Source organism: Equus przewalskii, chromosome 32 (genome assembly GCF_037783145.1).
Source record: "Equus przewalskii isolate Varuska chromosome 32, EquPr2, whole genome shotgun sequence".
Lineage (NCBI taxonomy): Eukaryota > Metazoa > Chordata > Mammalia > Perissodactyla > Equidae > Equus > Equus przewalskii.
In genome coordinates this window covers 2,364,389-2,387,693 of record NC_091862.1, presented here as the reverse complement: position 1 = coordinate 2,387,693, position 23,305 = coordinate 2,364,389, and the positions used below count along the sequence as shown (strand labels likewise).

The following is a 23,305-nucleotide window of genomic DNA, read 5'->3' as shown; positions in this document are numbered from 1 at the left end:
TGTGGGGCAGTGAACGCGTCTCTCTTGTAGACTGCCGCCCATGGCAGCTGGCTCACTGACCACTTAGCATCTGCCAGGCACTTTACAGTCGTGAGCTCTTTTAATATTCCCAGAAGCCCTCGGAGTAGGTCCTGTTTATCTTTATTATCCCAATTTTAAACATAAGGTGCTGTTTCCTTAAGTAGATGCCTAGGATAACTAGGTTCCCCTCTCCGTGCCGACAGCTGGGGAGCCTCCGGCTGCCCGGCACCTTGAGGCGTTCAGGCCAGAGTAAGCAGATGAATGAACCTTCAGCTTTGACAGGCAGATGCAGGACGTAGAGTCTTGAGAGAACAAGTAGAATTCTCTACTGAGTAGGAATATTTGTACGTGTGTGTGAATAGTTATTTCAGTCCTGTGTGTGCTGAGATTGGACGTGATTCTCTTTTTATATATAGTTTGCTTTAAATAAAAAGCTCAATTATTTGAATAGAGTAATCTGTTGGTGGGAACTGTGGTTTTGTAACTACATCAAAAATCTCAGAAAAAAATAGAGTATAAATTTCGGGCTTTAAAAAATTGGTTCAGAAACCATAGGGAAAAACCATCATGACTCACATTATCTTTTCAGTCGTGATATACTTTACGGTTACTTTCCTGGCTGTGTGCTCCAGGCCTGGCCCTGGCGGAGCTCACTTCTCTGCAGGTTGGTGTTGTGGGAACGTCAAAGCCAGAGCCTGCGGTCCAGACCTGATAGGAACAAACCCAACATAGGCATCCGAGGGCCTGGGCCTGCTGCTCACTGAGACAAGCAAACAAAAGGAGCGTCTTAAAACCACGGGTCGTATTATAGGCCTCGGCGCAGCATACTTCTTACTTTTTTTCATAATGTAATATTTAACGTATTGGTTTTCTAATTTATTAGTTTGCAGTTATTTAAAAGAAGCAAACCAGATGATGAGTTAGAAATCAAAGAAGGAAAGTGTTAAAAGTAGATAATAAATCGGGGTCATCAAGCGAGAAGATAAGAAACTAACAAAGAATGAATAATCACATCAGATGATGGCTATTCACGACGGTGACAGCTCTGAGTGATCCAAAGAGTGCATACATGTTTAAAAAGTGAGGGAAGTGTATTTATCTTTGAGTTTTAAAATGTTACTTTAAAAGTAGTTTTGTTATTTAAAACAGCTCAGTTTATGAGAAAATAAGCTTTGAAAGAATACCTTTTTCCCATCAGTGCCAGTTAAATCTTGCTTTATTTGAAAACTTTTTAAAGATTCTTTAGAAAGATTTTACCTTTACATAAAAATCGCCTTATTTCTGGGGCTGGCCCTGTGGCCGAGTGGTTAAGTTCCCGCGCTCCGCTGCAGGCGGCCCAGTGTTTCGTTGATTCGAATCCTCGGTGCGGACATGGCACTGCTCATCAAACCTCGCTGAGGCAGCATCCCACATACCACAACTAGAAGGACCCACCACGAAGAATATACAACTATGTACTGGGGGGCTTTGGGGAGAAAAAGGAAAAAATAAAATCTTTAAAAAAAAAATCACCTTATTTCTTCTGCTAAAAGCAAGTTCTTATGTATGGAACCTTAAATATTTTTAGTTTGATCTTTCTTTTAAAACTAAACAGGGTGTTTAGAATAAACTCTTGAACAAATGAAGGTCTTGAACCTCCTTCGGTTTCAGTTTCAGATCGCCGTGGCTCAGGTAAACCCCGACCAAAGAGCGAAGGTTTTGAGCTCTACAATAATTCAGCTCAGAATGGGTCACCGGAGAGCCCGCAGCTGCCGTGGGCAGAATACAGTGAACCAAAGAAACTGCCCGGCGACGACAGGCTGATGAAGAATCGAGCTGATCACCGCTCCAGCCCCAACGTAGCAAGTAAGAGGCGCCTTGGGGCCCTCCTTCTCTTGTCCTGAGTTCTCATCCAAGTGCCTGTGTTGTCGCCGTCCCAGTGAGGAGGGCCACTCTGGTTTGTTACTTACTAGAGTGAAACATTACGTGCATATGTTGGCTCACTGGGTTGTGTTTTCCGTGAGAGATGTCCAAACTAATATTCTCTAACAGGAAATAGAAACTAAGTGAGCAAACCTTTGATTCAATGGATGTCGCAGGCAGACAGATCAATCACATCTCCAGCAGGGGTTGGCACACTACCAGCAGGAGCCCAGATGGGTTTTGTGCTTTTAAAGGGTTGTTAAGAAGCAGCAGCAGATACAAGCTTTTGCAAAGCCTAGAATATTTACCCTCTGGCCCTTGCCAGAAATGTTTGCCAGTCCCTGGTCTGTGGATAAAACTTGGTAGCTCTGGGCTCTGTGCGCCTGGGAGAAAGGAGTGGGCCTGATCGGCCCTCGCCTGCCACGGCCTCGCCTCTCTCTGTGCCGGCCGCCCCACCGCAGTGTGAAGATGCACGGCGGGCGGCTGGCGCCCTTGCACAGCTCCTGTGTGACATCGCGTTTGTTTATTTAGTAGTAAACTCTCTTCTCCCTGCCTCTTTCCAGATCAGCCTCCTAGTCCTGGAGGGAAAAGTGCGTACGCCCCTGGAACGACGGCCAAGATCACGTCTGTCTCTACTGGAAATCTCTGCACTGAGGTCTGAGAGATGAGCACAACCACCCTTACTATGCTGTTAGCTTTCCCTGGGAGTACCTGCGTTATCTCCTGAAATTTTCACTCCACAAGTTACCATGGTTTATAATTCCTAAGTAGTGAATTTTTTATTTTTAATATAATAGGTAAATCAGCTTTAAATTAATAAATGTTTTTCATTATTCTCAGTATAAGATCAAACTCTTACTTTCTAACACAGTTTTTGAAATATATATAGTATATTTATAGTATATTTTAAAACAGTTTGCTGGAAATTAAATTAATCCATTGTACAAGTTGCAAAAAGCTCACTTTCTTTCTTCTTCACGTTGTACAGGAGCAGACCCCTCCCCCCAGACCTGAAGCCTACCCCATCCCCACTCAGACCTACACCAGAGAGTATTTCACCTTCCCAGCCTCGAAGTCCCAGGACCGGATGGCTCCTCCTCAAAACCAGTGGCCGAGTTACGAGGAAAAGCCACACTTGCACACAGACAGCAGTCATTCCAGTTCCGCAATTCAGGTTAGAGAGAAGGGCGTCCGTAAATATTTCTCAGCCCTCACAGATAGACCCGTTAGACAGGGTGAGAATTGAGCGGTTTCTGAGACACAGTTGATGTTTTCTGTAGCACAGCACTGCTCTGGTCATCTTTTTTTTTCTTCCTTCTTTCTTGGTTTTGTGGTTAACTGAGAAAAAGAGGGGATAGGATAGAAACTGAATATGAAAAGGGACTTCTGTTCTCTTAGCTTCTCATTAATGAAATGTTAGTAACATGAAGCCGCAGTCAAATTTGTCAGGCAGGTCCCTGGTTCCGGGCGTGAGAAATGGGAGCCCAGATGATACGTGTTGCACTTTGTTCATGTCAGAAGGTGTCCCAGCCGCTGGGAGTGCAGAGGGGATCGTGGTCCCTGCCCACGAAGCTTGGTGGTCTAGTTGAGAGCTGAGGCAGGTGAATGGAAAACAGGGTAGTAAGTGCTGCTGGGGAGCTGGATCCCCGCCGAGTGACGGAGCCGTCTCTCAGTCTAGGTGTGACTAGAACCGGGACTCCTGCATCCCGTTACAGCTCCAGAAGAGGAGAGCTTTCCAGAGCAACGGAGGTGGCGTGGAGACGTGTAGTGGGGCTCGAGCCGCAGGTGTTCAGTGTGGCAGGAACACAGGTCGGGGCAGGGGCGGTGGGGCTCCAGGCTGCACAGGCAGGTCGGAGCCACACCGAAGGCTTTGCGTGACCAGCTAAGGAATTCGGGTTTCATCCGAGCTAGTGGAGAAGGGATGTCAGCCTGAGCAGTTAAGCTGGGGAACATTATCAGATGTGTTTTTCTTTTTAGAAAGATAACTTCGCATTGTGAAAGATTGGGAGAAGGAATTAAATGTATGCTTAAAAATAGGTGCAGTCAGGGCCGGCCCCGTGGCCGAGTGGCTAAGTTCGCACGCTCTGCTTCCGCGGCCCAGGGTTTCGCCGCTTCAAATCCTGGACGTGGACGTGGCACCGCTCATCAAGCCATGCTGAGGCAGCATCCCACTTGCCACAACTAGAAGGACCCACAAATAAAAACACAGCTGTGTACCATGGGGCTTTGGGGAGAAAAATAAAAAATAAAATCTTTAAAAAAAAAAAAAATAGATGCAGTCTAGGAGACGTAACAGATCCGCATCCTGGATAGTGAATTCCGGGAGGGACTCACCCTTGGATTAGAGCGGCCGGCAGATGCTGCAGAGTTGAGACCCGATTCGAGCTGAGCCTAGGGGATGAGGAAGCCAAGGGAGAGGGCACTGCGTTCCCAGGAGACAGTGTGAGTAAGGCGAGAAAGAGCCCCATGTTCTACGGGCAGAAGGTGATTGTCAGGTCCCACACCTTGGTTGTTCACAAGATTTCGCCTTGTCCTGGGCCCCTCCTGCTGTTTCCTAGATAGGTCCGATTACCTCCAGCCCCCAGTCTTTGCGGGAGTGTGAGATGCCCTCCCCCAACCCCGCCGGCTCTGGGAGCAGGCTGGAGTTGTCTAGAGAAGAGGCCTTTCTCCAAATGCTCTTTGATAATAAAGTCATTTTATGCCCTGCTTCTGCTGCCGTGTTGTGTTAGCCCTTAGGAAGATCTGCCTCCCATATGGCCAGGCAGTCCACGGGCTTTGTCTCAGGGGCGCGGCATCACTGAGCCTCGGCAGTTACAGTAGATAACTACTGACTGCTTCCCCTCACAGCCTGGGTGAATGATACCTAGAGAAGAAGTCAGGAAACGAGCTGAAGGGCCGCTCGTGAGGATGCTGAAATGACTGAGAGTCATGACCGCACTTCCCCGGGGAGGGAGGAGAGCGCATGAGAGCCCAGGAGCGAAAACGCAGCTCCAGGGAAGCAGAGGAGCATCGAGCCCCTGGGTCCCGAGCCCCTGGTCCCGCAGCGGAGAGCAGTCTGCAGGCCCGGGCCTGGAGTCCATGCTTGAACGTGTCGGTCTACAGGAGCAGGGAGTTAGTAATTCTTTTATGGGGCCCGAAGATCGTATGCCCAGTGATCAAGAAACTGTTTCTGTGTACATGGTAAAGCCATTGCAAAATGTTGGAAGTCAGTGTTCTGTTTTCCTGTCAGGCTACTGTTTTTTCAAGTGGTATTTCATTTTTTTGGTGTGTGTTTGTTTTTTAAGGAAAGGGTAACAGTTTATTTTCCAGATTTGCATCATCAATTTCTACTGATTAACAGGGCAGGAAAAAAATGTGTGACTCAGACATCATAGTTAGTCATTTCTGTCTGATTAAACCACTTTCACACATGCCCTTTGAAAAGAAGTATATTCATTTCTCTCTCTGTCTCACACACACATACACACACAGAAGTCTGTGTCCTGCACCTTTATACCGCCGTGTTTTACACCTTTCTAAGACTGAGGCAGAGAAAGCTCGGACGCGTGTGGCTTGCCCTTGCATTATTATACACAGCTCTATGAAAGCGTTCATAAAGCCAGTCGTCAGCTGGTAGAATTCATGGATGGGTCATGGGTTGGTCAAATGGTTAAGATTTGGTAATTACTCTTAGTAATGATTAGGATTTTACTACAGAGAAGTAATTTTTGTTGCTCTTCACCTAATTAGACTGAATACATTTATCCTTTTTTTTTTTTTTTTTTTTTGTGGAAGATTAGCTCTGAGCTAACTACTGCCAGTCCTCCTCTTTTTGCTGAGGAAGCCTGGCCCTGAGCTATCATCCATGCCCATCTTCCCCTACTTTATATGTGGGACACCTACCACAGCATGGTGTGCCAAGTGGTGCCTTGTCCACACCTGGGATTTGAAGCGGCGAATGCCGGGCCGCTGAAGCAGAACCTGCGAACTTAACCGCCGCGCCACCAGGCTGGCCCCATACATTCATCCTTTTAAAGTCAGTCATGTGAATAGTACCACAGTAGAGATGCGTGCAGGGGACTACAGAAGAATGAGGAATGGCACAGTTGATGAAGTACCTGAGTTTTTGTGCGTTTTGCTTTTTTGCCAGTGATGCAGAGAAGAAAGGACAGCTTTTCTTTCTTTTAAACAGATAAGGAATTCGCTGGAAAACAGTTCCTCCACGGCCAGTGAGCCATAGCGCGATCTCAGCCTCGATTCTGAACACTCGTTTAACAGTTCTAATGTTTTTTCTTTCTCCCTGAAGAGAAAATGTGTGTCTTCTGATAAGTGGCTGAAATATAACAGCTTTGCCTTTTCCTTTTCCAGCGTGTTACCCGTTCCCAGGAGGAACTCCGGGAAGAGAAAGCTTATCAGCTGGAGCGGCATCGAATAGAGGCGGTTATGGATCACAAGTCTGATAGTGATATGTGGATAAATCAGAGTTCCTCACTGGGCTCCAGTGCATCCAGCCAAGAGCACCTGGACCACTCCTCCAAGGCAGGCACCCCTGCTTCCACTCTGACCAAAAGTGGCCCTGGGCGCTGGAAGACGCCAGCGGCTGTGCCGCCCATGCCCGTGGCTGTCTCCCAGCCTATTCGAACAGACCTGCCCCCACCACCCCCTCCGCCTCCCGCCCACTATGCCAGTGAGTTGGACGGAATCCCCATGGATTTGCCTCTCCCACCCCCTCCTTCTGCCAGCCACTTAGGACCTCAGTCTGCCCAGGTGGCTGCTGCAGAGCGGAAGAAGAGAGAAGAGCATCAGCGGTGGTATGAGAAGGAAAAGGCCCGTCTAGAGGAGGAGCGGGAGAGAAAGCGAAGGGAGCAGGAGAGAAAGCTGGGCCAGATGCGCACCCAGGCTCTGAACCCCGCTCAGTTTCCTCCTGCGGCTGTCCAGCAGATGAAGCCGGAAAAGCCCTCCACGCTCCAGAGGCCCCAGGAGACCGTCATTCGGGAGCTGCAGCCCCAGCAGCAGCCCCGCACGATTGAGCGCAGAGACTTGCAGTACATCACCGTCAGCAGAGAGGAGCTCTCCTCGGGGGACAGTCTCTCTCCAGACCCGTGGAAGCGGGACGCCAAGGAGAAGCTTGAGAAGCAGCAGCAGATGCACATTGTGGATATGCTGAGCAAGGAGATCCAGGAACTCCAGGGCAAGCCCGACCGCACTGCGGAGGAGAACGACCGCCTGCGGAAGCTCATGCTGGAGTGGCAGTTCCAGAAGAGGCTCCAGGAGTCGAAGCAGAAGGACGAGGACGATGAGGAAGAGGAAGACGACGATGTGGATACCATGCTGATCATGCAGCGCCTTGAGGCCGAGCGAAGAGCAAGGGTAAAGGGGGGCGTGCTTGGGCCGCGCCCCTGTGGTCCCTGCCTCCACCGGCGGCATGTGGGGCAGGGGCCGAGCCCAGGGTCTCGAGGGTTGAAAAGGTCCCTAGGCTTCCCATGTTCTGTGATGTGTACACTGTTAGCTGATGTCCTACAGATGTGAGCCAGGGGGAGGAGGCCGAACATTCTCGAGCCGTGCACTTTAAAAATATTAAATACAATTCAGATAGACCTTTACTGTTGTAATTAGCAAACTCATATTTATCCTGCTCATTAACCCTTCCATTGAGAAAACAAGTTAATAACCCATACTTTGCTAATAACCAGTAATAATCTTGATCAGGGATTGGCAAAATTTTTTCTTAAACAGCCGGATAGTCAATATCTTAGGCTTTGCGGGCCCTGCAGACTCCATCTTTACCGCTGGCTCTGCTGTTGAAGCGCAAGGGCCAGTGTCGGCAGGACGCGAACAGCGGGTGCACTGGGGCCAGCACAGTGTCGTTTACAGATGGTGGCAGGTCATTTGCTGACCCCTGGTCTTGATCATCAGCACCTGATGGTGGGTAACAAAGGAGACTGTTCAGGACTTCAGAGTTAAGATTTTAATATCATTACCGGAGATAGAACCTTCAAAGGAGTTAGAAGGTTGACAAAGCAGGTGTTTATTAAATTGATAAACAGTTACATTTCAGTGGTAGTATAAAGATACTGAGAACTTAGAATTTTATTCATATATCCCCATATTACAAAAAAATTTCCGTTCTTTTTGTTTTGAATAAAAGAAGTAAAACGTCTATTAGTTTAGTACAATAGATGGTTAGAATGCCAAATTTAAGTCTTTGTTACCCTGTCACGAGAATTGTTGACAGAGGCGTTTATTAGTATTAATTTGCAGAGAGTGCTAGTGACCATTTCATGTTACTGTTTTAGTGATTTTTTTTTTTTATACAATGCAGTATTCTGAGAACAGACAGCCAAGAGCACACCCTTTTGTCTTTAGGATTTTCTTTCTAATTCTAGCTTTTCCCTGACACTGTCTGTACTGGAGATCTAAACCCAAATTGTGCCGTCAGACATTTTCGTCTTCCTGCCTCGTGATGAAATTTAATCTTGGGTGACCATTAGTAAGGACGTAGAGCCACGGTGTGACCCCTCTTCTGTTTGTTCTGTGAAGCATTTTCCTGAAAAGTCACACACACACACACACACACACACTTCTTATCATATACATATTCTCAGCCAAATGTATGTATAACTTTGCCCAAAATTCAATCAGAATCCCTCTTAAGACACTTAAGTTTCTGAAAAGAAGGCCTAAATGTTAGCTATTACATTACTTTATCAGTATTCTCCAAGTCACCAGGAGTAAAATTCCTTAAGAACGGCTGTATTTACCATCAGAACTATTTTATTTGAAAGAACAACTATCTGATGAATAACTAATTGCCCTGAAATAAGAATTCTTTGAAAGATTTCCACCTTGTAGTCAGCAGTCTGGCCCCCATTACATAAACCGTTAGCTTGTCATTGCAGTGTGCGTTTCCCTCTGCTCTGGCCGCTGTCGTCGTGGCCACATGGCAGGTGGGTGCGTGAAAGCAACTGAGTCTGTTCATGGCCTTGTATCATGCCCCAGACATGAGAAAGAACGGCTTCAGCTCTCCTGCGGCTCAGACTCTGCAGGTGAAGCGGATGTTTCTGGTGAAGAAGGAGACGTTACCAATTTTTATTGTTGTAACAGTTTCCTGACAATAGTGAAAAGTTAGCAACTGCGTTGATATTTCTATAATTATTCTTTTCTGTGAAGACTAAATTTTTACTGAAGTTCTATCAGTTTTTCCTAATGGTTAAAACATTGAATATTTCAAAGCCTCTTAGTATGAATTATAATATTTGGAAAGTTTCTTATGAAAATTTACTTTAAAGTGTCTGTATTTATCATTAATTATGTTAATATCTTGGTCTCCAAATAAGAGAGCTAAGGGAAATTTTATTTTTTTTAGTTTCTATGTATCTTAATGAAACTCAAACATTTAATACCATGTGGCCCTTTTTCTCTTTCTGAACCCTAGAGATTAGTCTGTATGTAGTTTTTGCTTTTCTCCTGGGGTGGTCCTTCGGAAACAGACGAAGCGTGAGAGCGCAGATGTGCTGGTGGCGGATTACAGGTCTACACTGAGCCTTTTCTTCACACCTGGTCTTTCTTTTTTTCCCTCTTACCTGCAGCAGACTGCTCTGCCAGCAATCTCTGTTCTAGATTTGGTACGTCCTCGTTTCTTTCCCTTTGGTGCTGTTTTCCTGTCTTGATTTCCCTTTTTCTTTCAGTGGTGGTGGCTTTATGTTTTCAGTAGAGCAGTCCTTAGGGCTGTCCTGCAGCAGGACAGCAGTCCCGCCTCTAGAAGCATGCCTCTGAATGTTCGTAGACTTAGCCACTCTCTGCTTTCCTCCCTTAACTGTAAGTGTTACTGTCTGTTTACGGTTTTGACCTTTCACTCAATTTTAGTCATAAAATTGATTCTGTTTATTCTTATGTAGTTGTAAACACATGCACACATGAAGGAAACTTGGCAGAGTAATCAGTTTCATTCTTGTTACATGAGAGAGAGATTTTAAATATTCAGCTCTTAGAAACTCAGTTGAATTGGTGTTGCCACTGTTTGCCAGATGGCACTGTCTCGGACAGCTGTCTGTGATAGAGTAGGAGAGGTTGCCCACAGACACGTGTTCTGTGCCTGCTTTAATGACATCCATGGACTTTGGTTCACTTTATCAGCCAGAACAGTTTACTGTCTGCGAAAAATACTTGAGGCCACGTTCTGTTGTCCGTGCAACGTGTTTAAGGAAGGTGTTGGGGAAATTCAGTCGGTCACTTAGTGCCCACTGAGCGTAAGTACTGTTATCTGTGTCATCTGCCTGTTATATTTTGACTGATATAATTATGTTAACTAAGTCAGCATTTACTGTTAGTCATTTTTTAAATGATAGAAGGCCAATATCAGGCAGTACTTTAAAAAAAATCCCTGAAACGAGGTGTGACTTTAATGGCCTTCTCACCAAATAATAGCCCTCCTTTTTTTTTTTTAATTTAAGTAGTGTGGTGGCACCGTCATTCCAAAGAGAAGGCTCTCTTGAAAACATCTCCCCTCCTTAATGAATGAAAGGCATGTTTTCTGAGCTTTACATTTTTTTTTCATGAGACAAAGATAAAAACCATCTTTTGCTCCCTACTTCTTTGTGTATTAAGGTGTCCATGTAGGAGATGGTTGGAAAATATCAATCAGTTAAAGTCGTTTCTTTGTGTAAAATCTTCATTTAACAAATATTTGTTCAGCGTCCATGATGTGCCAGGTCTGACCTGAGGCGTTGGCTGTGAGAGATGAGGCCCAAGGAGGACCTTTTGTGCCGTGAAGATTACAGGACAGGTGGATCGTGATATTTAAGGCTAAGGGTTACACTGAGGTTTTCATTTCAAAGAAAAATAGTTCAGGATTTTTCTTTCTTTAAAAGATCATTATTTTGAGTGTTAATACTGCCCCTTTCTAAACAAGAAACCCCCTTGTTTCTGCGCATTTCTCAGCCTAATTCCCAGTAATGGTGAATATTATTAACGATGTTATCTGTAGAGTTCTCATGACATCACCGTGCCAGGCCGTCTTGGGAGAACCTCCCCTGTTAGGGTTAGTCCTCTGCTAAGATAACAGGGAGAAGGTGACCGGGTGGCCTGTGTGTGGGAACTCGGCCCGTGGGGGTCTCAGGCGTTTCCTTAGGCTCCTCGCGGGGTTTTATGATGACAGACAGGATGAACGAGGCAGGCCTCTTCCTGTTGGGGAGCAGTCGAGTTCAGAGACGTTGGCGGGTCCTGCCTGCCTTCTGCTCTTCCCCGGGTCTGGGAGTGGCCCCTCGCCCCAGATGGTCCAGGGCCCGCTGCTGCTTCTCTCTGGGCTCGCGCCCTTTGTGCCCGCCGCCTCCTGACCCGTGACCTGGCTGAGCCGGGCGCCCCCTTCACATCTCTGGTCAGAGCCCTCTCGGATGGAAGGCTCCTCGCTGCGTCACTGACGGAGCACCCCCACTCAGAGTCAGACGGCCGTTCAGATTCCAGCACGTTCACGACTGCTCCACCCCTCCCTGCCCTGCGCCGTGCTGCCACCTCCCCTGCCGTCCGCCTCCCCACTCTAGCTGCTCCTTCTCGTTGCTCAGTCTAGGAGCCTGACAGTCGCCGTGACCCCTTTGTTCTCTCCAGTGAGAAGTTCTGCGGTCTGACCTGGCTGAGCCACCGTCCTTTCCTGCCTGCATTGCAGGAGACAACTTCCTGCTGAGTCCCTTGCTTTGCCTTTGTTCCCCTGATAGGCTGCTGCAACACAGCAGTGGCGGTGATCTCTTAGAAGCATGTCAGGTCTCATGAGTGCTCAGAGCCTACAGTGCTGCCCTGTTACTTAGAGAAACACTCTGGTCTCCCCATGGCTACAGGATGCCCTTGTTCTGTCCTCGCCTCCCCCTGCCTGGGCCCCATCCCCTCCTGCACTCCTGTATGGGGTGGGGTGGATGTTGCCCGTGCTGTCGCTTGCCCTGGCTGAAGTCCAAGGGCAGCAGGTCCCTCCACCTGATGCTTGGGTGTGTGACTCATGCCACGTAATGATGTGCATTCCTCCTTGTTTCCCTGTGATGTGGGTGCCACAGAGGGCAAGCCCAGCGTTTGAGAGACTCCCCCAGTATCAGAGAGTGGGAGTCGAGATTCTAACCAGAATTTTCTGAGTTGGCATTCAGTGCTTTTCTGCTGTACCAAAGTGTCTCCTGCTCATAAAAATAACACTCTGTTGCTAGGAACCATCTTTCAACTAGAGATTTAGGTGACCTGCCAGGGTCTCAGTTGGCTCGTCTCAGCTTTCTCTTGTTACCATTTTAGTGGCTCATGTGCTGACTCAGATGACCTGACAGCCCACAGGACGAATTCCTTGGGGTATTATTTTGGGGTAATACCAGTGAAGTGATGTTTTCGGGATTTCAGTGGCTCTTCTGTTTTTCTCCTGTGGAGACCCAAGCTGGATCTTCCCTCCTAGGCCGCTTTCCCGTCTGGTCGTTCTGCAGGACTGTGGGAATGGGGCGTACCCCTCTGGAGCGTCCGGGCACAGAAGGGTTGAATTAAAAGTTTCATGAAAACCTCAAGCAGGAATTCTTGGGACCCTCACTGAGAGTCGCACCTTCAGAGAGGCCTGGCTCCAGCAGACTGTTTTTTGCCTGTTCGGGTTGAGTTGCCTCAGGAGTGGGAGATGGCCCTGCCCAGGATGTCAAGGCCAGAGGTGGACACAGCCCATCTTCAGGAGGGGTCAGTGTTACTCGAGGAGTTAGGAGGAAAAATATGTTCACAGTCAAAACAACATGTCTATATCTTGGAGCAGAACACAGGATTCACGTGATGGTAGGAGATGAAGCAGGACCCAGGGGGTGTGGTGGGCGCTCTGAGCCCACCGTGTGCTCGGGGTCACTCTGACTTGTCTCCGCCTCCTCTGTCTACCAGAGCATGTCAACAGCTACGCCAGAGATCTCCACCTTCCGATAAAATTGTCGTTTTCCTTAAACTGAAAAAAAAAAATGTAAGGGCCCTGCCAGGGGAAGGGAGCCCTCACTCCTGAGTGCTGAGTGCTGCCGTGGAGGGTTTGGCGCACCCCTGTTCACAAGGGAGAACCTGGTCCCCCGGCAGGTCCTCAGAGTGCACTTCTCTTGGAAATGGGGCCAAGAAGCCGCAGAGCTGGGCCCTACCCGGGTCTTGGGTTCCGGAGGCCAGCAGTGATAAGTGGCCTCATCGGGGCTTCGTTGTCAGGCCTTAAAATTTTCTGAGGGTGTGTTTTCAGTGGGTAGCATGAGCCCCAAAGGCTGCAGAGAGAAGCGTTTCTTATGAGTAATGTGCTCAACAGACTTTCAGTTGTATCTTCAGAGAAAGTGTCCAAAAGGAAAGGATACCTTGGCCCTATTTTGTATTTGGATATTTCAACATGATTGTCTCCCTTAATGGGATTTCTACTATAAATTAAAGATATAAGTTAATGCATTTTGTTGTATAAAATTATAACCACACAGATCTCAATATACTTTTTTTTTTTTACCTGAAAATACCTCTTTTTAGAAATGTGGACTTACCAGTAAAGCCAAACCTTGGTTTAAGCTTACAAACTGGCTTTTTGAGATCTCAGCATAGTTCTTGGTTTAGAATAACTTCAGTCTGGACTGTCTTGATTCATCCTGTGAGAATTATCGTTCCCTCTGTGAGATCTGTTCCCCAAACAGAACTTGGTACGAGCCTGCTTTGATCGCATCTGACTTCTCATTCTTTTAATGTAAAACAGTGAGCTCATCTCCTTTTCATTTAACTTCAGGGTGTTAATGTAACAGACAGTTTGTCATTGGATATCAGTCATTAATTTGTAACTTAGGTTGAAATGCCTTTAATCATTATTGAATGAAAGTAAACCATACAGCTCAGTGTACCATCTTGAGCTATTATTTGGGGTAAATTAAGAGAGTCTCTTTTCTCTCATTAATGCTTTTTTGGGGGGTAGGGGGTGTAAAACAGCATATCTTTGAAGAACAAAACAATCTCTGTTTTGAAAATGAAAATCCATGAATCAACTTACCAAATAGTGGAGAGAAACGGCCTGAATTATGATGGCTCTCCTTCATTTGCCCTATTTTAAAAATAGCAACCGGTGAACTGAGCACAAAGAGAGGCTCCTTGCTTACCACCATCCAGATTTAGAAGAATGAGTGTTTTTAAGAGAAAATGCCTGTTTATAGATTTATAAGATAGCATTCTGTATCTGTAATTATAATTTATGGAAATTGTAATTGTTCTGGTTTCTTAAAATTATACTCCTGTTTAATTTAAAAGAACTAATTGGCTATTTATTGTACTCTTTTTCTTTCTTATAACTTATTTTTCTTTAGTTCTAGACAGTATAACATAATGAAATTAGTTTGTGCTTGCTTTACTGGGTGACAGAAAAACTTTGATTGCATTAATGCAGTTTTCTATATTTGCATAAATTACTTTCCTGTGGGCTATTGACCCCTCTCAGTTGCTGTTTTATTTTGTTATTTGTATTTGGGTGCTGTTTCTCCTGCTCGGTTTTCCGCCCTCGGCTGTCTGCCTCCTGCAGAGCCCTCAGGCGGGCGCTGACTCTGCAGAGCCCTGGGAGGCACCTCTGACTGTGCTTTGCCTTTCGGGTCTTTCTCAGTAGCATCTGCTGCTTTTACAAAGCCCCCTACAAGCCAATTATCCTAACATCCCTTCTGGGCTTAGACCTAGATTGTCCTAAAGAGGAAGTTAAATTAATTTGTCGTCTTGAGAAGGGAATTTTAATTTTTTTCTAAGATGTTTTATTGTTCACTGACATGAAAACACCTAATGATACGAATTAGTTACTTTCCCACCAGATACAGAAGTCAAGCATGAGTGAAGTTGTTAGGTTTTTGTTTAAACAAATACAAACACAGTTCAAATCCAGAAGTTCATATTTTCTGTTTTTGCTGTGAACAGTTTCTAGAATAACTAGTCACTGCAGGGAGTGAGACGCCTGGAGAGACTTTACGTAAGGGCTCCTGCGCTGGTGAGAGATTGAACTGGAGGGCTTCCAGCTCCATTTTAATTTTTAAAAGTTTTAATCAGCTCCTCTTGCTGAGGGACGGTGCAGGGCTGCAGGTGTGGCTGCAGCCAGGTGTCTAACAGATAAGAAATAACCGGAGAGTGCACACTTTCAAATTTACCATTGCCCTAGGCTGTAACAACAGAAGTTTAGTAGCTGTATTATATCAAGATGACAAAAAGAGAGACTTGTATTCTGTTCTCTGCTGGTCAAATGTGCTTTTAATTCAGGATTCCTGTTTAGAAAAGGTATTTGCAACCTGTAGCGATAGAGAAATGTGACCGGGGGATAAAGGAGCTGAAAACCCAAGAGGAGGTGCATCTTCGATTTTTGAAGTGATCTTTAAGTATTTGAATGGTATGAAAGAAAGATTATAAATTTGTTTTGTGTTTCAAAAAGCAAGAGCCTGAATGATGAAAAATAGAAAGCAATCAGGTGATGCATTGTAGACCAACAAGAACTTTTTGACTGGCGGTTCCCTGAAAATAGCACATGCTGTCTTGGGAGGTAGGCAGCAGGGCTCCAGAAGCTGGAAGTGTTCAGACAGGACGGACAGTTGGGTAGAGATGTAGCGAAAGAGTGAGTAAGAGTAAGATTCCTTCCAGATTTCAGGCTTAGATTCTGTGACTCGGAGTTCGGGGGTGTCCCTGAGCTGGGAAGGAATTCTTGAAGTCCAGGATGATCCGGAGGGAGCTAACTGATGGCAAAGGGCCAGGGTGGGAAGAGTGCTAGACACTTGGTCCCCAGGAAGAGGGGGCTACTGTACATGCCCTGTGAGCAGCCCCATGTTCCCCGAGTCCTGTGCTGCCACGTGAGCTCCCCCCACCCCTGAGAGGCTAGTGTTCATCTGCTGTGGTCCAGAGCAGGGGAGGCTGTTTCTTGACATTCATAGTGGAAACAAACTGACGAGGGCAAGGGGAGGAGGATGGTCGAGTGTGCTCTGCAGTGTCATCAGCTGGGAGTCTGCCTGTTGTTCGAGTCTGTTAATTTACATGAGCTGGTTAACTTAAATTTAGTATCATAAAAGAATCATGCTTGTTTGATGCGTGAATGTCCAAGGTAAATTCCTTCTTGCTTCGAGCCACAATTAATGGAAGAATAATTCTGGATCTGTGGGGACAGAGTTTTTAGGTGATTTATTTCGAAACTGCAGAGCTGTAAGATGTGTACGTCGTAACGTCTTTCGGCCGTGCTTTAACCTGGTATTGTGTGTGTGTCTGCTTGTCTCAGTACGCGCTTCGTATGTCTTGTGCTGGTGGAGTTTGTTGAATGGAAATTAACATTAATTTGCTGTTAGTTACAGGATGAGGAGCGGAGACGGCAGCAGCAGCTAGAAGAGATGCGTAAACGGGAAGCAGAAGACCGAGCCAGACAGGAGGAAGAGCGGCGCCAGCAGGAGGAGGAGCGAGTCAGACGGGATGCCGAGGAAAAGGTTATGGCTCTCTGAGGGCAGCTAGCATTGCACCACGTTAGCCTGAGCGTAACCGATGGGCTGGGCAAAGCAGGCGAGAGATTCTGTGTCCCTTAAAATGCACAGGACGAAACAGGGCCTCGGTCCCCCAGCTTGGTTATTGGACCAAAAACTTTAGCCCGATCTTGCCCACCTACCTCTCTTGAACTGTCTCCAGATTCCCTTTTCCTCTGAGTTTTTTCTGTCAAACTTGCGAACTCTTCAGCCTGTTTAGTCGTGAGCTTCTTTGCCACAGGTCGGCTCAGTCTGGGCCCTGACCTTCCTGGACGTGGTCCAGCCCATTAGTGTGCAGATGTGTTTGCTCACTTGTGTTCAGATTGGATTTGAGCCGTGGGAAGCAGCAGGAACGTAGAACACAGTCTGTTAACAGTGAGCATTTCAAATAGATTGCTTGCTGAAGTTACCCAACTCTCCTTGATGGTAAAGAGAGCAGAAGGCTTATAAAAAACATGGTACAAGGAAAACTTAACTTAGTATGTAATCTGATAAATATTCTGAGTTATTACTTTGTTTCCATATGTGGGCTTTTTAATTCAAGTAATCCTTTCAGTTGAAGTGACAACTCATTTGACCTATTCTGGAAAACGGGAACTCGGCAATGCCGTCCTCCGGACCCTCTCCGTGTGCGCGCAGCCGAGCCTCCCGAGGGCATCGCCTGTGCCTGGACGTGGTCTGGGAGAAGCCGCTCTTCTGTTACTTCCCTTCTGTGAAGGCGGAAGCTTGGAGCACCACCACTTCTGATAGGGGAAGCTTTAGTTTTTATTCCTAATTCCTTCTTTGATAGTCCAGTGAACTGTATTAACAGAGCGCCCTCCCCGCCCCCGGGAAAGAACTTTGGGGGAGCTTTTTATAGTGACGCGATCTGTTAGGGTGCGTTACAAGCAGAGTGAGGTTGACAGAAACGATGAGACTCGCTGACGTGGACATAGAACACATAGTGTGCGCACACAGTGTGTTGAAATCAGCACTTTCCCCTGTGTAGACGTTACCGTGCCCAGAGCCTGTCGCCACATTGTCTGCGTGTCTGCACGGCTGGGAGTCTCTTGGAGACCCTGTGCCCAGGGCTAGGCTCCCCTCGAGGCTTTGGCTAGGGTAGCGGTACGTCAGTCGGTGCTTTTCTGAGGAAATCAGGTTTCCAGAAGTGGAGCCAGTAGAGCTCGGGTTTCACGGTCTGTTCTGTGGCTGTTGGGAAGGATGTGCTCCCGGGCCCCACGTCCCCCGCTGTCCCAGGCTCTGCCCGGAGCGCTCTGCCTTCCCTGGAGGCCTGCAGGCCTGCTGTCTGCAGGCTGGTTAGGTGCGGCCGCGCCCCGTGCCGTAGCTGGGCAGGCGGCCACCCCAAGCGCAGCGCACGCTGGACGGGGCCAGGCTGCCTTCGCCGTGCCGAGAGGCTCATGGGTGGCTCGGTTTTTCCGATGTGCGTTCCCACAGCTCACGATCATGTCAGACTCACCTGTGTCTCAGTAACTGCTTCTATAATTGAGTGGTCAATGTAAAAAGAAGCTGAATAACCTATTTTTTATACAGAATACCCAAAATTGATGGGTTTGCTTTGTCCTGGGACAAGGTGACATTCATTTGTTGGGTAGAAAGCACCTTCCCGGGTCGTGTGATTCTCTCTCTCTCAGCATAACTCAGAGAGGACGTTCGTTCCCCCTAAACTGTCCCCAAGCAGCTGCCCTCCGTGTGATGCTAGGAGTCCTGACAGCTCCCCGCAGAGCCCCAGGGCCCTTCCAGAGTCCATTCCCCACCCCAAGAGAACACTTATTTTGCGTAGAAAATAAGGTTAAATGTCTTTCGTTTAGGATGCCTCGACGTAGAGTAAGAGGAGAAATGGAGAAGTCAGGTCCAGGGCCGGGATTGGGGCTGGCATTCGTTCTTAGAGTTTTCTCCCTCAGGAGGCAGAGCGCTGGCTGTTGTGTCTCCACTGTGTGTGCGCGTGGGGATGGCCCAGGAGGGAGCAGGGAGGAAACGAGCATTCCGACTGAAATGGGACTGCTCACTTTTATCCTGATGCCAGCAAGGTCCCAAAGTTAGGTCTCTTTGGTGGAATGAATGTAAATTTCATCGCTCCCTTCTGCAGCCTTAACCTCAGTCAGGTTAAGGCAGGTTACTCTGTTTCTCTCTCATTCCCTTTCCTATTTACTTTTTTCTTGTGTTCTGAAACTATTGTCAATCTTTAACAAAACTGTGCTGTTATCTTTTTTAATGTTAAAATAATTTAACACTGTCAACTGTAGTTTGTACAGATGTATGTCAGAAAAAATGTACAGTGTGTGTCAAAATATATTTGAAAATCTTGTTGCTGTTGCTATTAATGCCTGCCTCTCTGATTTTGTGTCTGTCAGGGAGCGTATTAAGATTTGAAATAGAAATTAAGAACTGTGGGAAGCACGTTTGTTAGATTGCTGCTTTGGGAAAGTGAGTAATGTTTCTTACAGCTTGCGGTTTCCTATTAATTTCCTTCTGAGTAACAAAATCACCCAGATGACTCGACCCTCTGAGGAAGGGTGCCTTCTGGACGCGGGGGGTCAGTGAGAGCGCAGACGAGTTTGCGCTCCTAAGGTGTCGCCTGTAGAAAGCCAGGGGTAGCCTATTTTTGGTTTTGTCTTGTCTTTACACTCAGCAGTCACAGGTAAGTTGATCTCCCACCAGAAACTGAAGGACAAAGAGAGACAGACAGACGGAGCGGCAGAGGAGGACTGAGAGCTAGTGGGATAGCGGGATGGGGACGGATGTAGTGGCTGGACGCGCTGCCCCAGGACCTGAGCACTCGGCCGTGTGTCCCCTCCTTGGAGTGCACACCAGGTGGCTCCGGAGCAGGGTGGGCGCACTTGGAGTCTCAGGAGCGCCCGGTGCCAGGTCTCTCTGCCCGTTTCCGTCACAGCAGTCATGTTAACCCTCCACCTTCCCAGGATCCGGTACCATCGCTGGGGGCTGAGGGTGAACACGTCCTTGCGGGCCGTGCGGGTGGGCAGCGGTCCCCCCACCCTGACCTTTGCGCTTTTTCTATTCCCGCCTGCAGAGGCGACAGGAAGAAGGGTATTACAGCCGCCTGGAAGCCGAAAGGCGCAGACAGCACGACGAGGCCGAGCGCAGGCTGCTGGAGCCCGAGGAGCCGGGGCTGGGCCGGCCCCCCCTGCCGCGCGGCTACGAGCCGCCGCCCCCGTCCCCCCCGGCCGGCGCGCCCCCGCCCCCGCCGCAGCGCGGCGCCTCCTTCCTGCAGGCGCAGGCGCTGTCCCCCGACGCCCTGTACACCGCCAAGCTGGTCGCCTACGGCGAGGAGGAGGCGGAGGACGGCAGCCTAGCAGGTCAGCACCGGGGCGCCGGCACGAGCAAGTCTCCCGGGGCCCTGCCTCCCGCCGCGCCTCCGCTGCAGCCCCCGCGCCGGCCGCGCCCGGCCTCCGATGGCATCTTTCTCTCCAACTCATTCCAGCCGCCCTCGGCCAGCGCCAACAGTACTGCTCACGAAGCAGGCCAGCCCCCGCCCCCTCCAAAAAAGCCAGGCGTCCGCGCGCCCAGCCACTCCCGGGGTCGAGGTAAAGAACGGACCGGCCGGCTCCTCGGCCCGACGGCACCCTGGAGCCGCGCCTCCGCCCTAGGGCCGCCCGTGATCGGCGCTTGCTCTGGGGTTCGATCTCACCTGATCGCTAGTCTCGGCGTGGTGGTCTCCCTCTGTTCCGATCGATCGTAATGTCTGTGCTCGCACTCTCTCAGGGAAACACACCTCAGTACTCCGATTGCTTCTTTCCTTTAAAGAATTCGATTTTTGGATTGGCCGGCGGCAATCACTCCCCTCTGTTACTCCTCAGACCCTTGAAGTACTGTTGGTCTCGGTCTTCATCTCTGCCTCTTCAAATAATCCTTCTATTTGGAGGAACAACACCCTTTTCACGCATTTTGGTGTCTAAAGATGGTAGTGTCACAGTTAGGTGTTCAGTTCCCGTCATTTAACTTAAGTAGAACCCGTGCTCTGGGATCAGCTGCCACGTGGCGGTGGCTTGTGAGCTGACTGCTGCGTCTGGTGGTCTGGGTGCAGCAGTGGGCGCGCTCTGCTGAGCGGGGTTAGTGGCCCTGCTCAGGGTGAGCTGCCCCGCCAGGGCCAGAACCTGGTCGCTGTGGAACGGCTCTTTCCCCTGACTGGTGTCATTCCTTCCGGCGCCTTCTCGGAGCTCACAGCGCGAACAGCCAGCCCGCAGTGTAGGCGTGCAGCTGGAACCCGCTGGTTGTAGTCCTTCCTGCCAGCTGCAGAGCGCCACAGCGCTCCTGCCTCTGCCTGGACTCGGGGCTCACTGTGCAGCCAGTGGGCAGTTCGTGAGACAGCCCCGAAAGTAGTACTTCAAAAGGTAGCTGAATTAGAAGGAATCCCATTTCAGACTAGGCCTGCTGCTCTAAACAAACCTGCGATGCTGGCAGTAAACGAGTGCAGGAGTCTGACAGATGGGCTCACAGCAGTTCCAAGAGGAGCTGAATCTTCATAACTCACGTAATCGCGACTCACGTAACAAATGAGTTTTGCCGGGATCTTTCTTCCCACCTGAGCCAGAGCTTTGATGCTCTTCAAAGGTTCAGAATATAATAATATTTAGGTTGAGTCACTCAGAAGCCAAAATTAAATCTTTTTTTACAATTTCTGTTGTAAGTGTCTAGAGTGTAATACCTTCAGAGACACTTACGGAATAATAGTAATTTTTTAAATGAGATGCCATTGTTCTCCTTGCGTCAGATTACGAGCTGAACTTTAGATATTTTGTAAGCGTCATGACCCAAATAAATACGAGGTTGGTGACGGGGTGTTGTAGGAGGTGTCACTTCTAACCATCTTGGCTTTTCAGTCGCACCACTAACCCGTGTTTTATCTCACACCTAACACACCGCATAGGAGCAGGATAGACCCTGCATCTCATTGCTCGGGCCTCTGTGAAGACTTCCTTCGTAAAGTACAAGCTGTCTGCACCAAACGCAGAGGCATTCTGACCTTGCCATCCGCCATCTCACGACATTGCCGCGCTCCCGTGTGCCGCTCTCTGTCGTGAGCGCTCTGGGAAAGCATGCTTCTGCGGGCCGGACTTGCTCTCTTTCACTGGGTGCCGGAGGAACAGAATGGGGTGTGGAGTGGGATGGATAACGGCAGATTTCAGCCTAGCAGCACATTGAAAAATAGTCTTCACCAAAGTTCTTTGAAAATCATTTGAAATGTGTGATATTGATTCATATATTGTCAGCTGACAGTATTTGATATTCTGATTAACTCTAAAAATTTTGAAAATTTTTAAGAATTGATTTTTACCAGTGGAAGAAGCAAGTATCATTCTTAAAACAAAGCTCAAAAGATACATTTTTAAAAACAAACAAAATGAAGAAAAAATTTAGAATTAAAATTGAGAAAATTCCACCGTGCAAAAATAAATTGTCCGAAGGCCCGCTGTGGCTTCCTTTCAGTTGGAGATGTGTTTCTCGTTCATCTTTTGAGTCTTTGCCGAGGGTGCCCTCTGATAGCGTGATTCTAGGAGCCCTGCTCTGAATAACAAGGAAAGATGCAGTGCACAGAGGGGTCGTTGAGCCTTAGCTGAGCTCTGCCGCACGTGTGGCAGGTGTGTTCTTTGTAGCAGGTCCTGTTATGGAGAAAAGAAACACAAAAATTTGTCTCTGTGCAACTTGTCTAAAAGGGATAATTTTAATGTTGAAACTTTGTAATAATCTTGTGGCCTGTTTAATCCAGTACACAATACTGTCAGTGTTCATTGAAGATTTTGACCATTTATTTCTACAGCCCGTGCTCTTGGAAGCAAAAGACTTTTCAAGTGTGAAATTTTCTTTTTCTTGCTGCTGTTACACTTAATAGAAATGTATTAATGCTAATTTAATACATTATTCTTTTAATATGTCATCCGTGCCACTGTAGTCTTATATTTGGGTGCATTTATGAAACTCTTATCTGCATCATTTCTTTTGACCTTCAACAACCCTGGAATAGACAGGGCAGGTGGTGGTGTTACCAGACAGGTCGATGTCACTCCTTGTTCTTACTTGCCAGCCACAGGCCGAGCTGGGGCCGCAGGCCAGAGGGGTGCACAGTCTCTCTCTTCTCTCACTCCGTGCTGCTGGGGTCTTGTTTTATTTTGTCTGTGATTTCATATCTCCTGCACTAGTATCAAACCCTAGGGTTTTTTGGTAGCTTGTTTGTTTAAAACGGGGTTTTTTTGTTTTAATAATTATAGTCACTTATATATTTTTTTTCTTTTTGGTGAGGAAGATTGGCCCTGAGCTAACAACTATTGCCAGTCGTCCTCTTTTTTTCTTTCTCCCCAAAGCCCCAGTACATAGTTGTATATCCTGGTCATAAGTCCTTCTATTTCTTCTACATGGGACATGCCTCAGCATGGCTTGATGAGCAGTGTGTCGGTCCATTGCCCAGGCCCCGAACTGGCGAACCCCCAGCCACCTAAGCAGAGTCTGTAAACTTAACCACTCTGCCCAGGCCTGGCCCCTATAGCCACTCATTCTGAGAAAAGATTTGGTGGCTGTCCTGAGAAGTGGAACTTCAGTCATGTGATTACTTCTTAATCTTTGGGCTATATTTGCTCTCAGTGATTTTGCAAGAAAATTCTTAGTGTCTGGAGTGTCTGAAAAGTTTTGCTAGCTCCCCATTTAAGTCAGTCTTTGTGGACTTTTCTTCCGAATTCCTGATAGTTACGCATTTTGTCTGATTTGGACTTTTCGGCTGTTACTGTCTGAGACCTGTGTGTGTCTCTGATGCCGGAGGACAGCAGGCCAGGCCCTCAGCCCCATGTGACGGTCGTGGTTGGATCACTCAGGCCACTTAGGGACGTGAGATTAAGATTGATGGACCTCTGGTCTGATTTGAAGAGGCTTCTGCTTCCTTTATTCAGTAGTTAAAGATGTCTCATGGCTTCTATGGGCACTGCATCTTT

The 23,305-nt window shown here is 47.8% G+C and overlaps 1 protein-coding gene across 36 annotated transcripts in view; it reads left to right on the top strand.

Annotated features, from left to right (window-relative positions):
- Positions 1-23,305, top strand: part of AFDN (afadin, adherens junction formation factor) — a 140,093-nt gene that overhangs the window by 113,875 nt on the left and 2,913 nt on the right. For 15 of the 36 annotated variants that reach the window (XM_070602887.1, XM_070602868.1, XM_070602879.1 and 12 more), the window contains 7 exons: positions 1,672-1,866; positions 2,487-2,578; positions 2,912-3,097; positions 6,271-7,272; positions 9,492-9,527; positions 16,200-16,334; positions 19,396-19,909. In XM_070602887.1, the coding sequence (XP_070458988.1) occupies positions 1,672-1,866; positions 2,487-2,578; positions 2,912-3,097; positions 6,271-7,272; positions 9,492-9,527; positions 16,200-16,334; positions 19,396-19,909 (2,160 nt within the window). The remainder of the gene's footprint in view (positions 1-1,671; positions 1,867-2,486; positions 2,579-2,911; positions 3,098-6,270; positions 7,273-9,491; positions 9,528-16,199; positions 16,335-19,395; positions 19,910-23,305) is intronic. The other 21 variants (XM_070602901.1, XM_070602897.1, XM_070602895.1 and 18 more) reach the window with 6 other exon arrangements.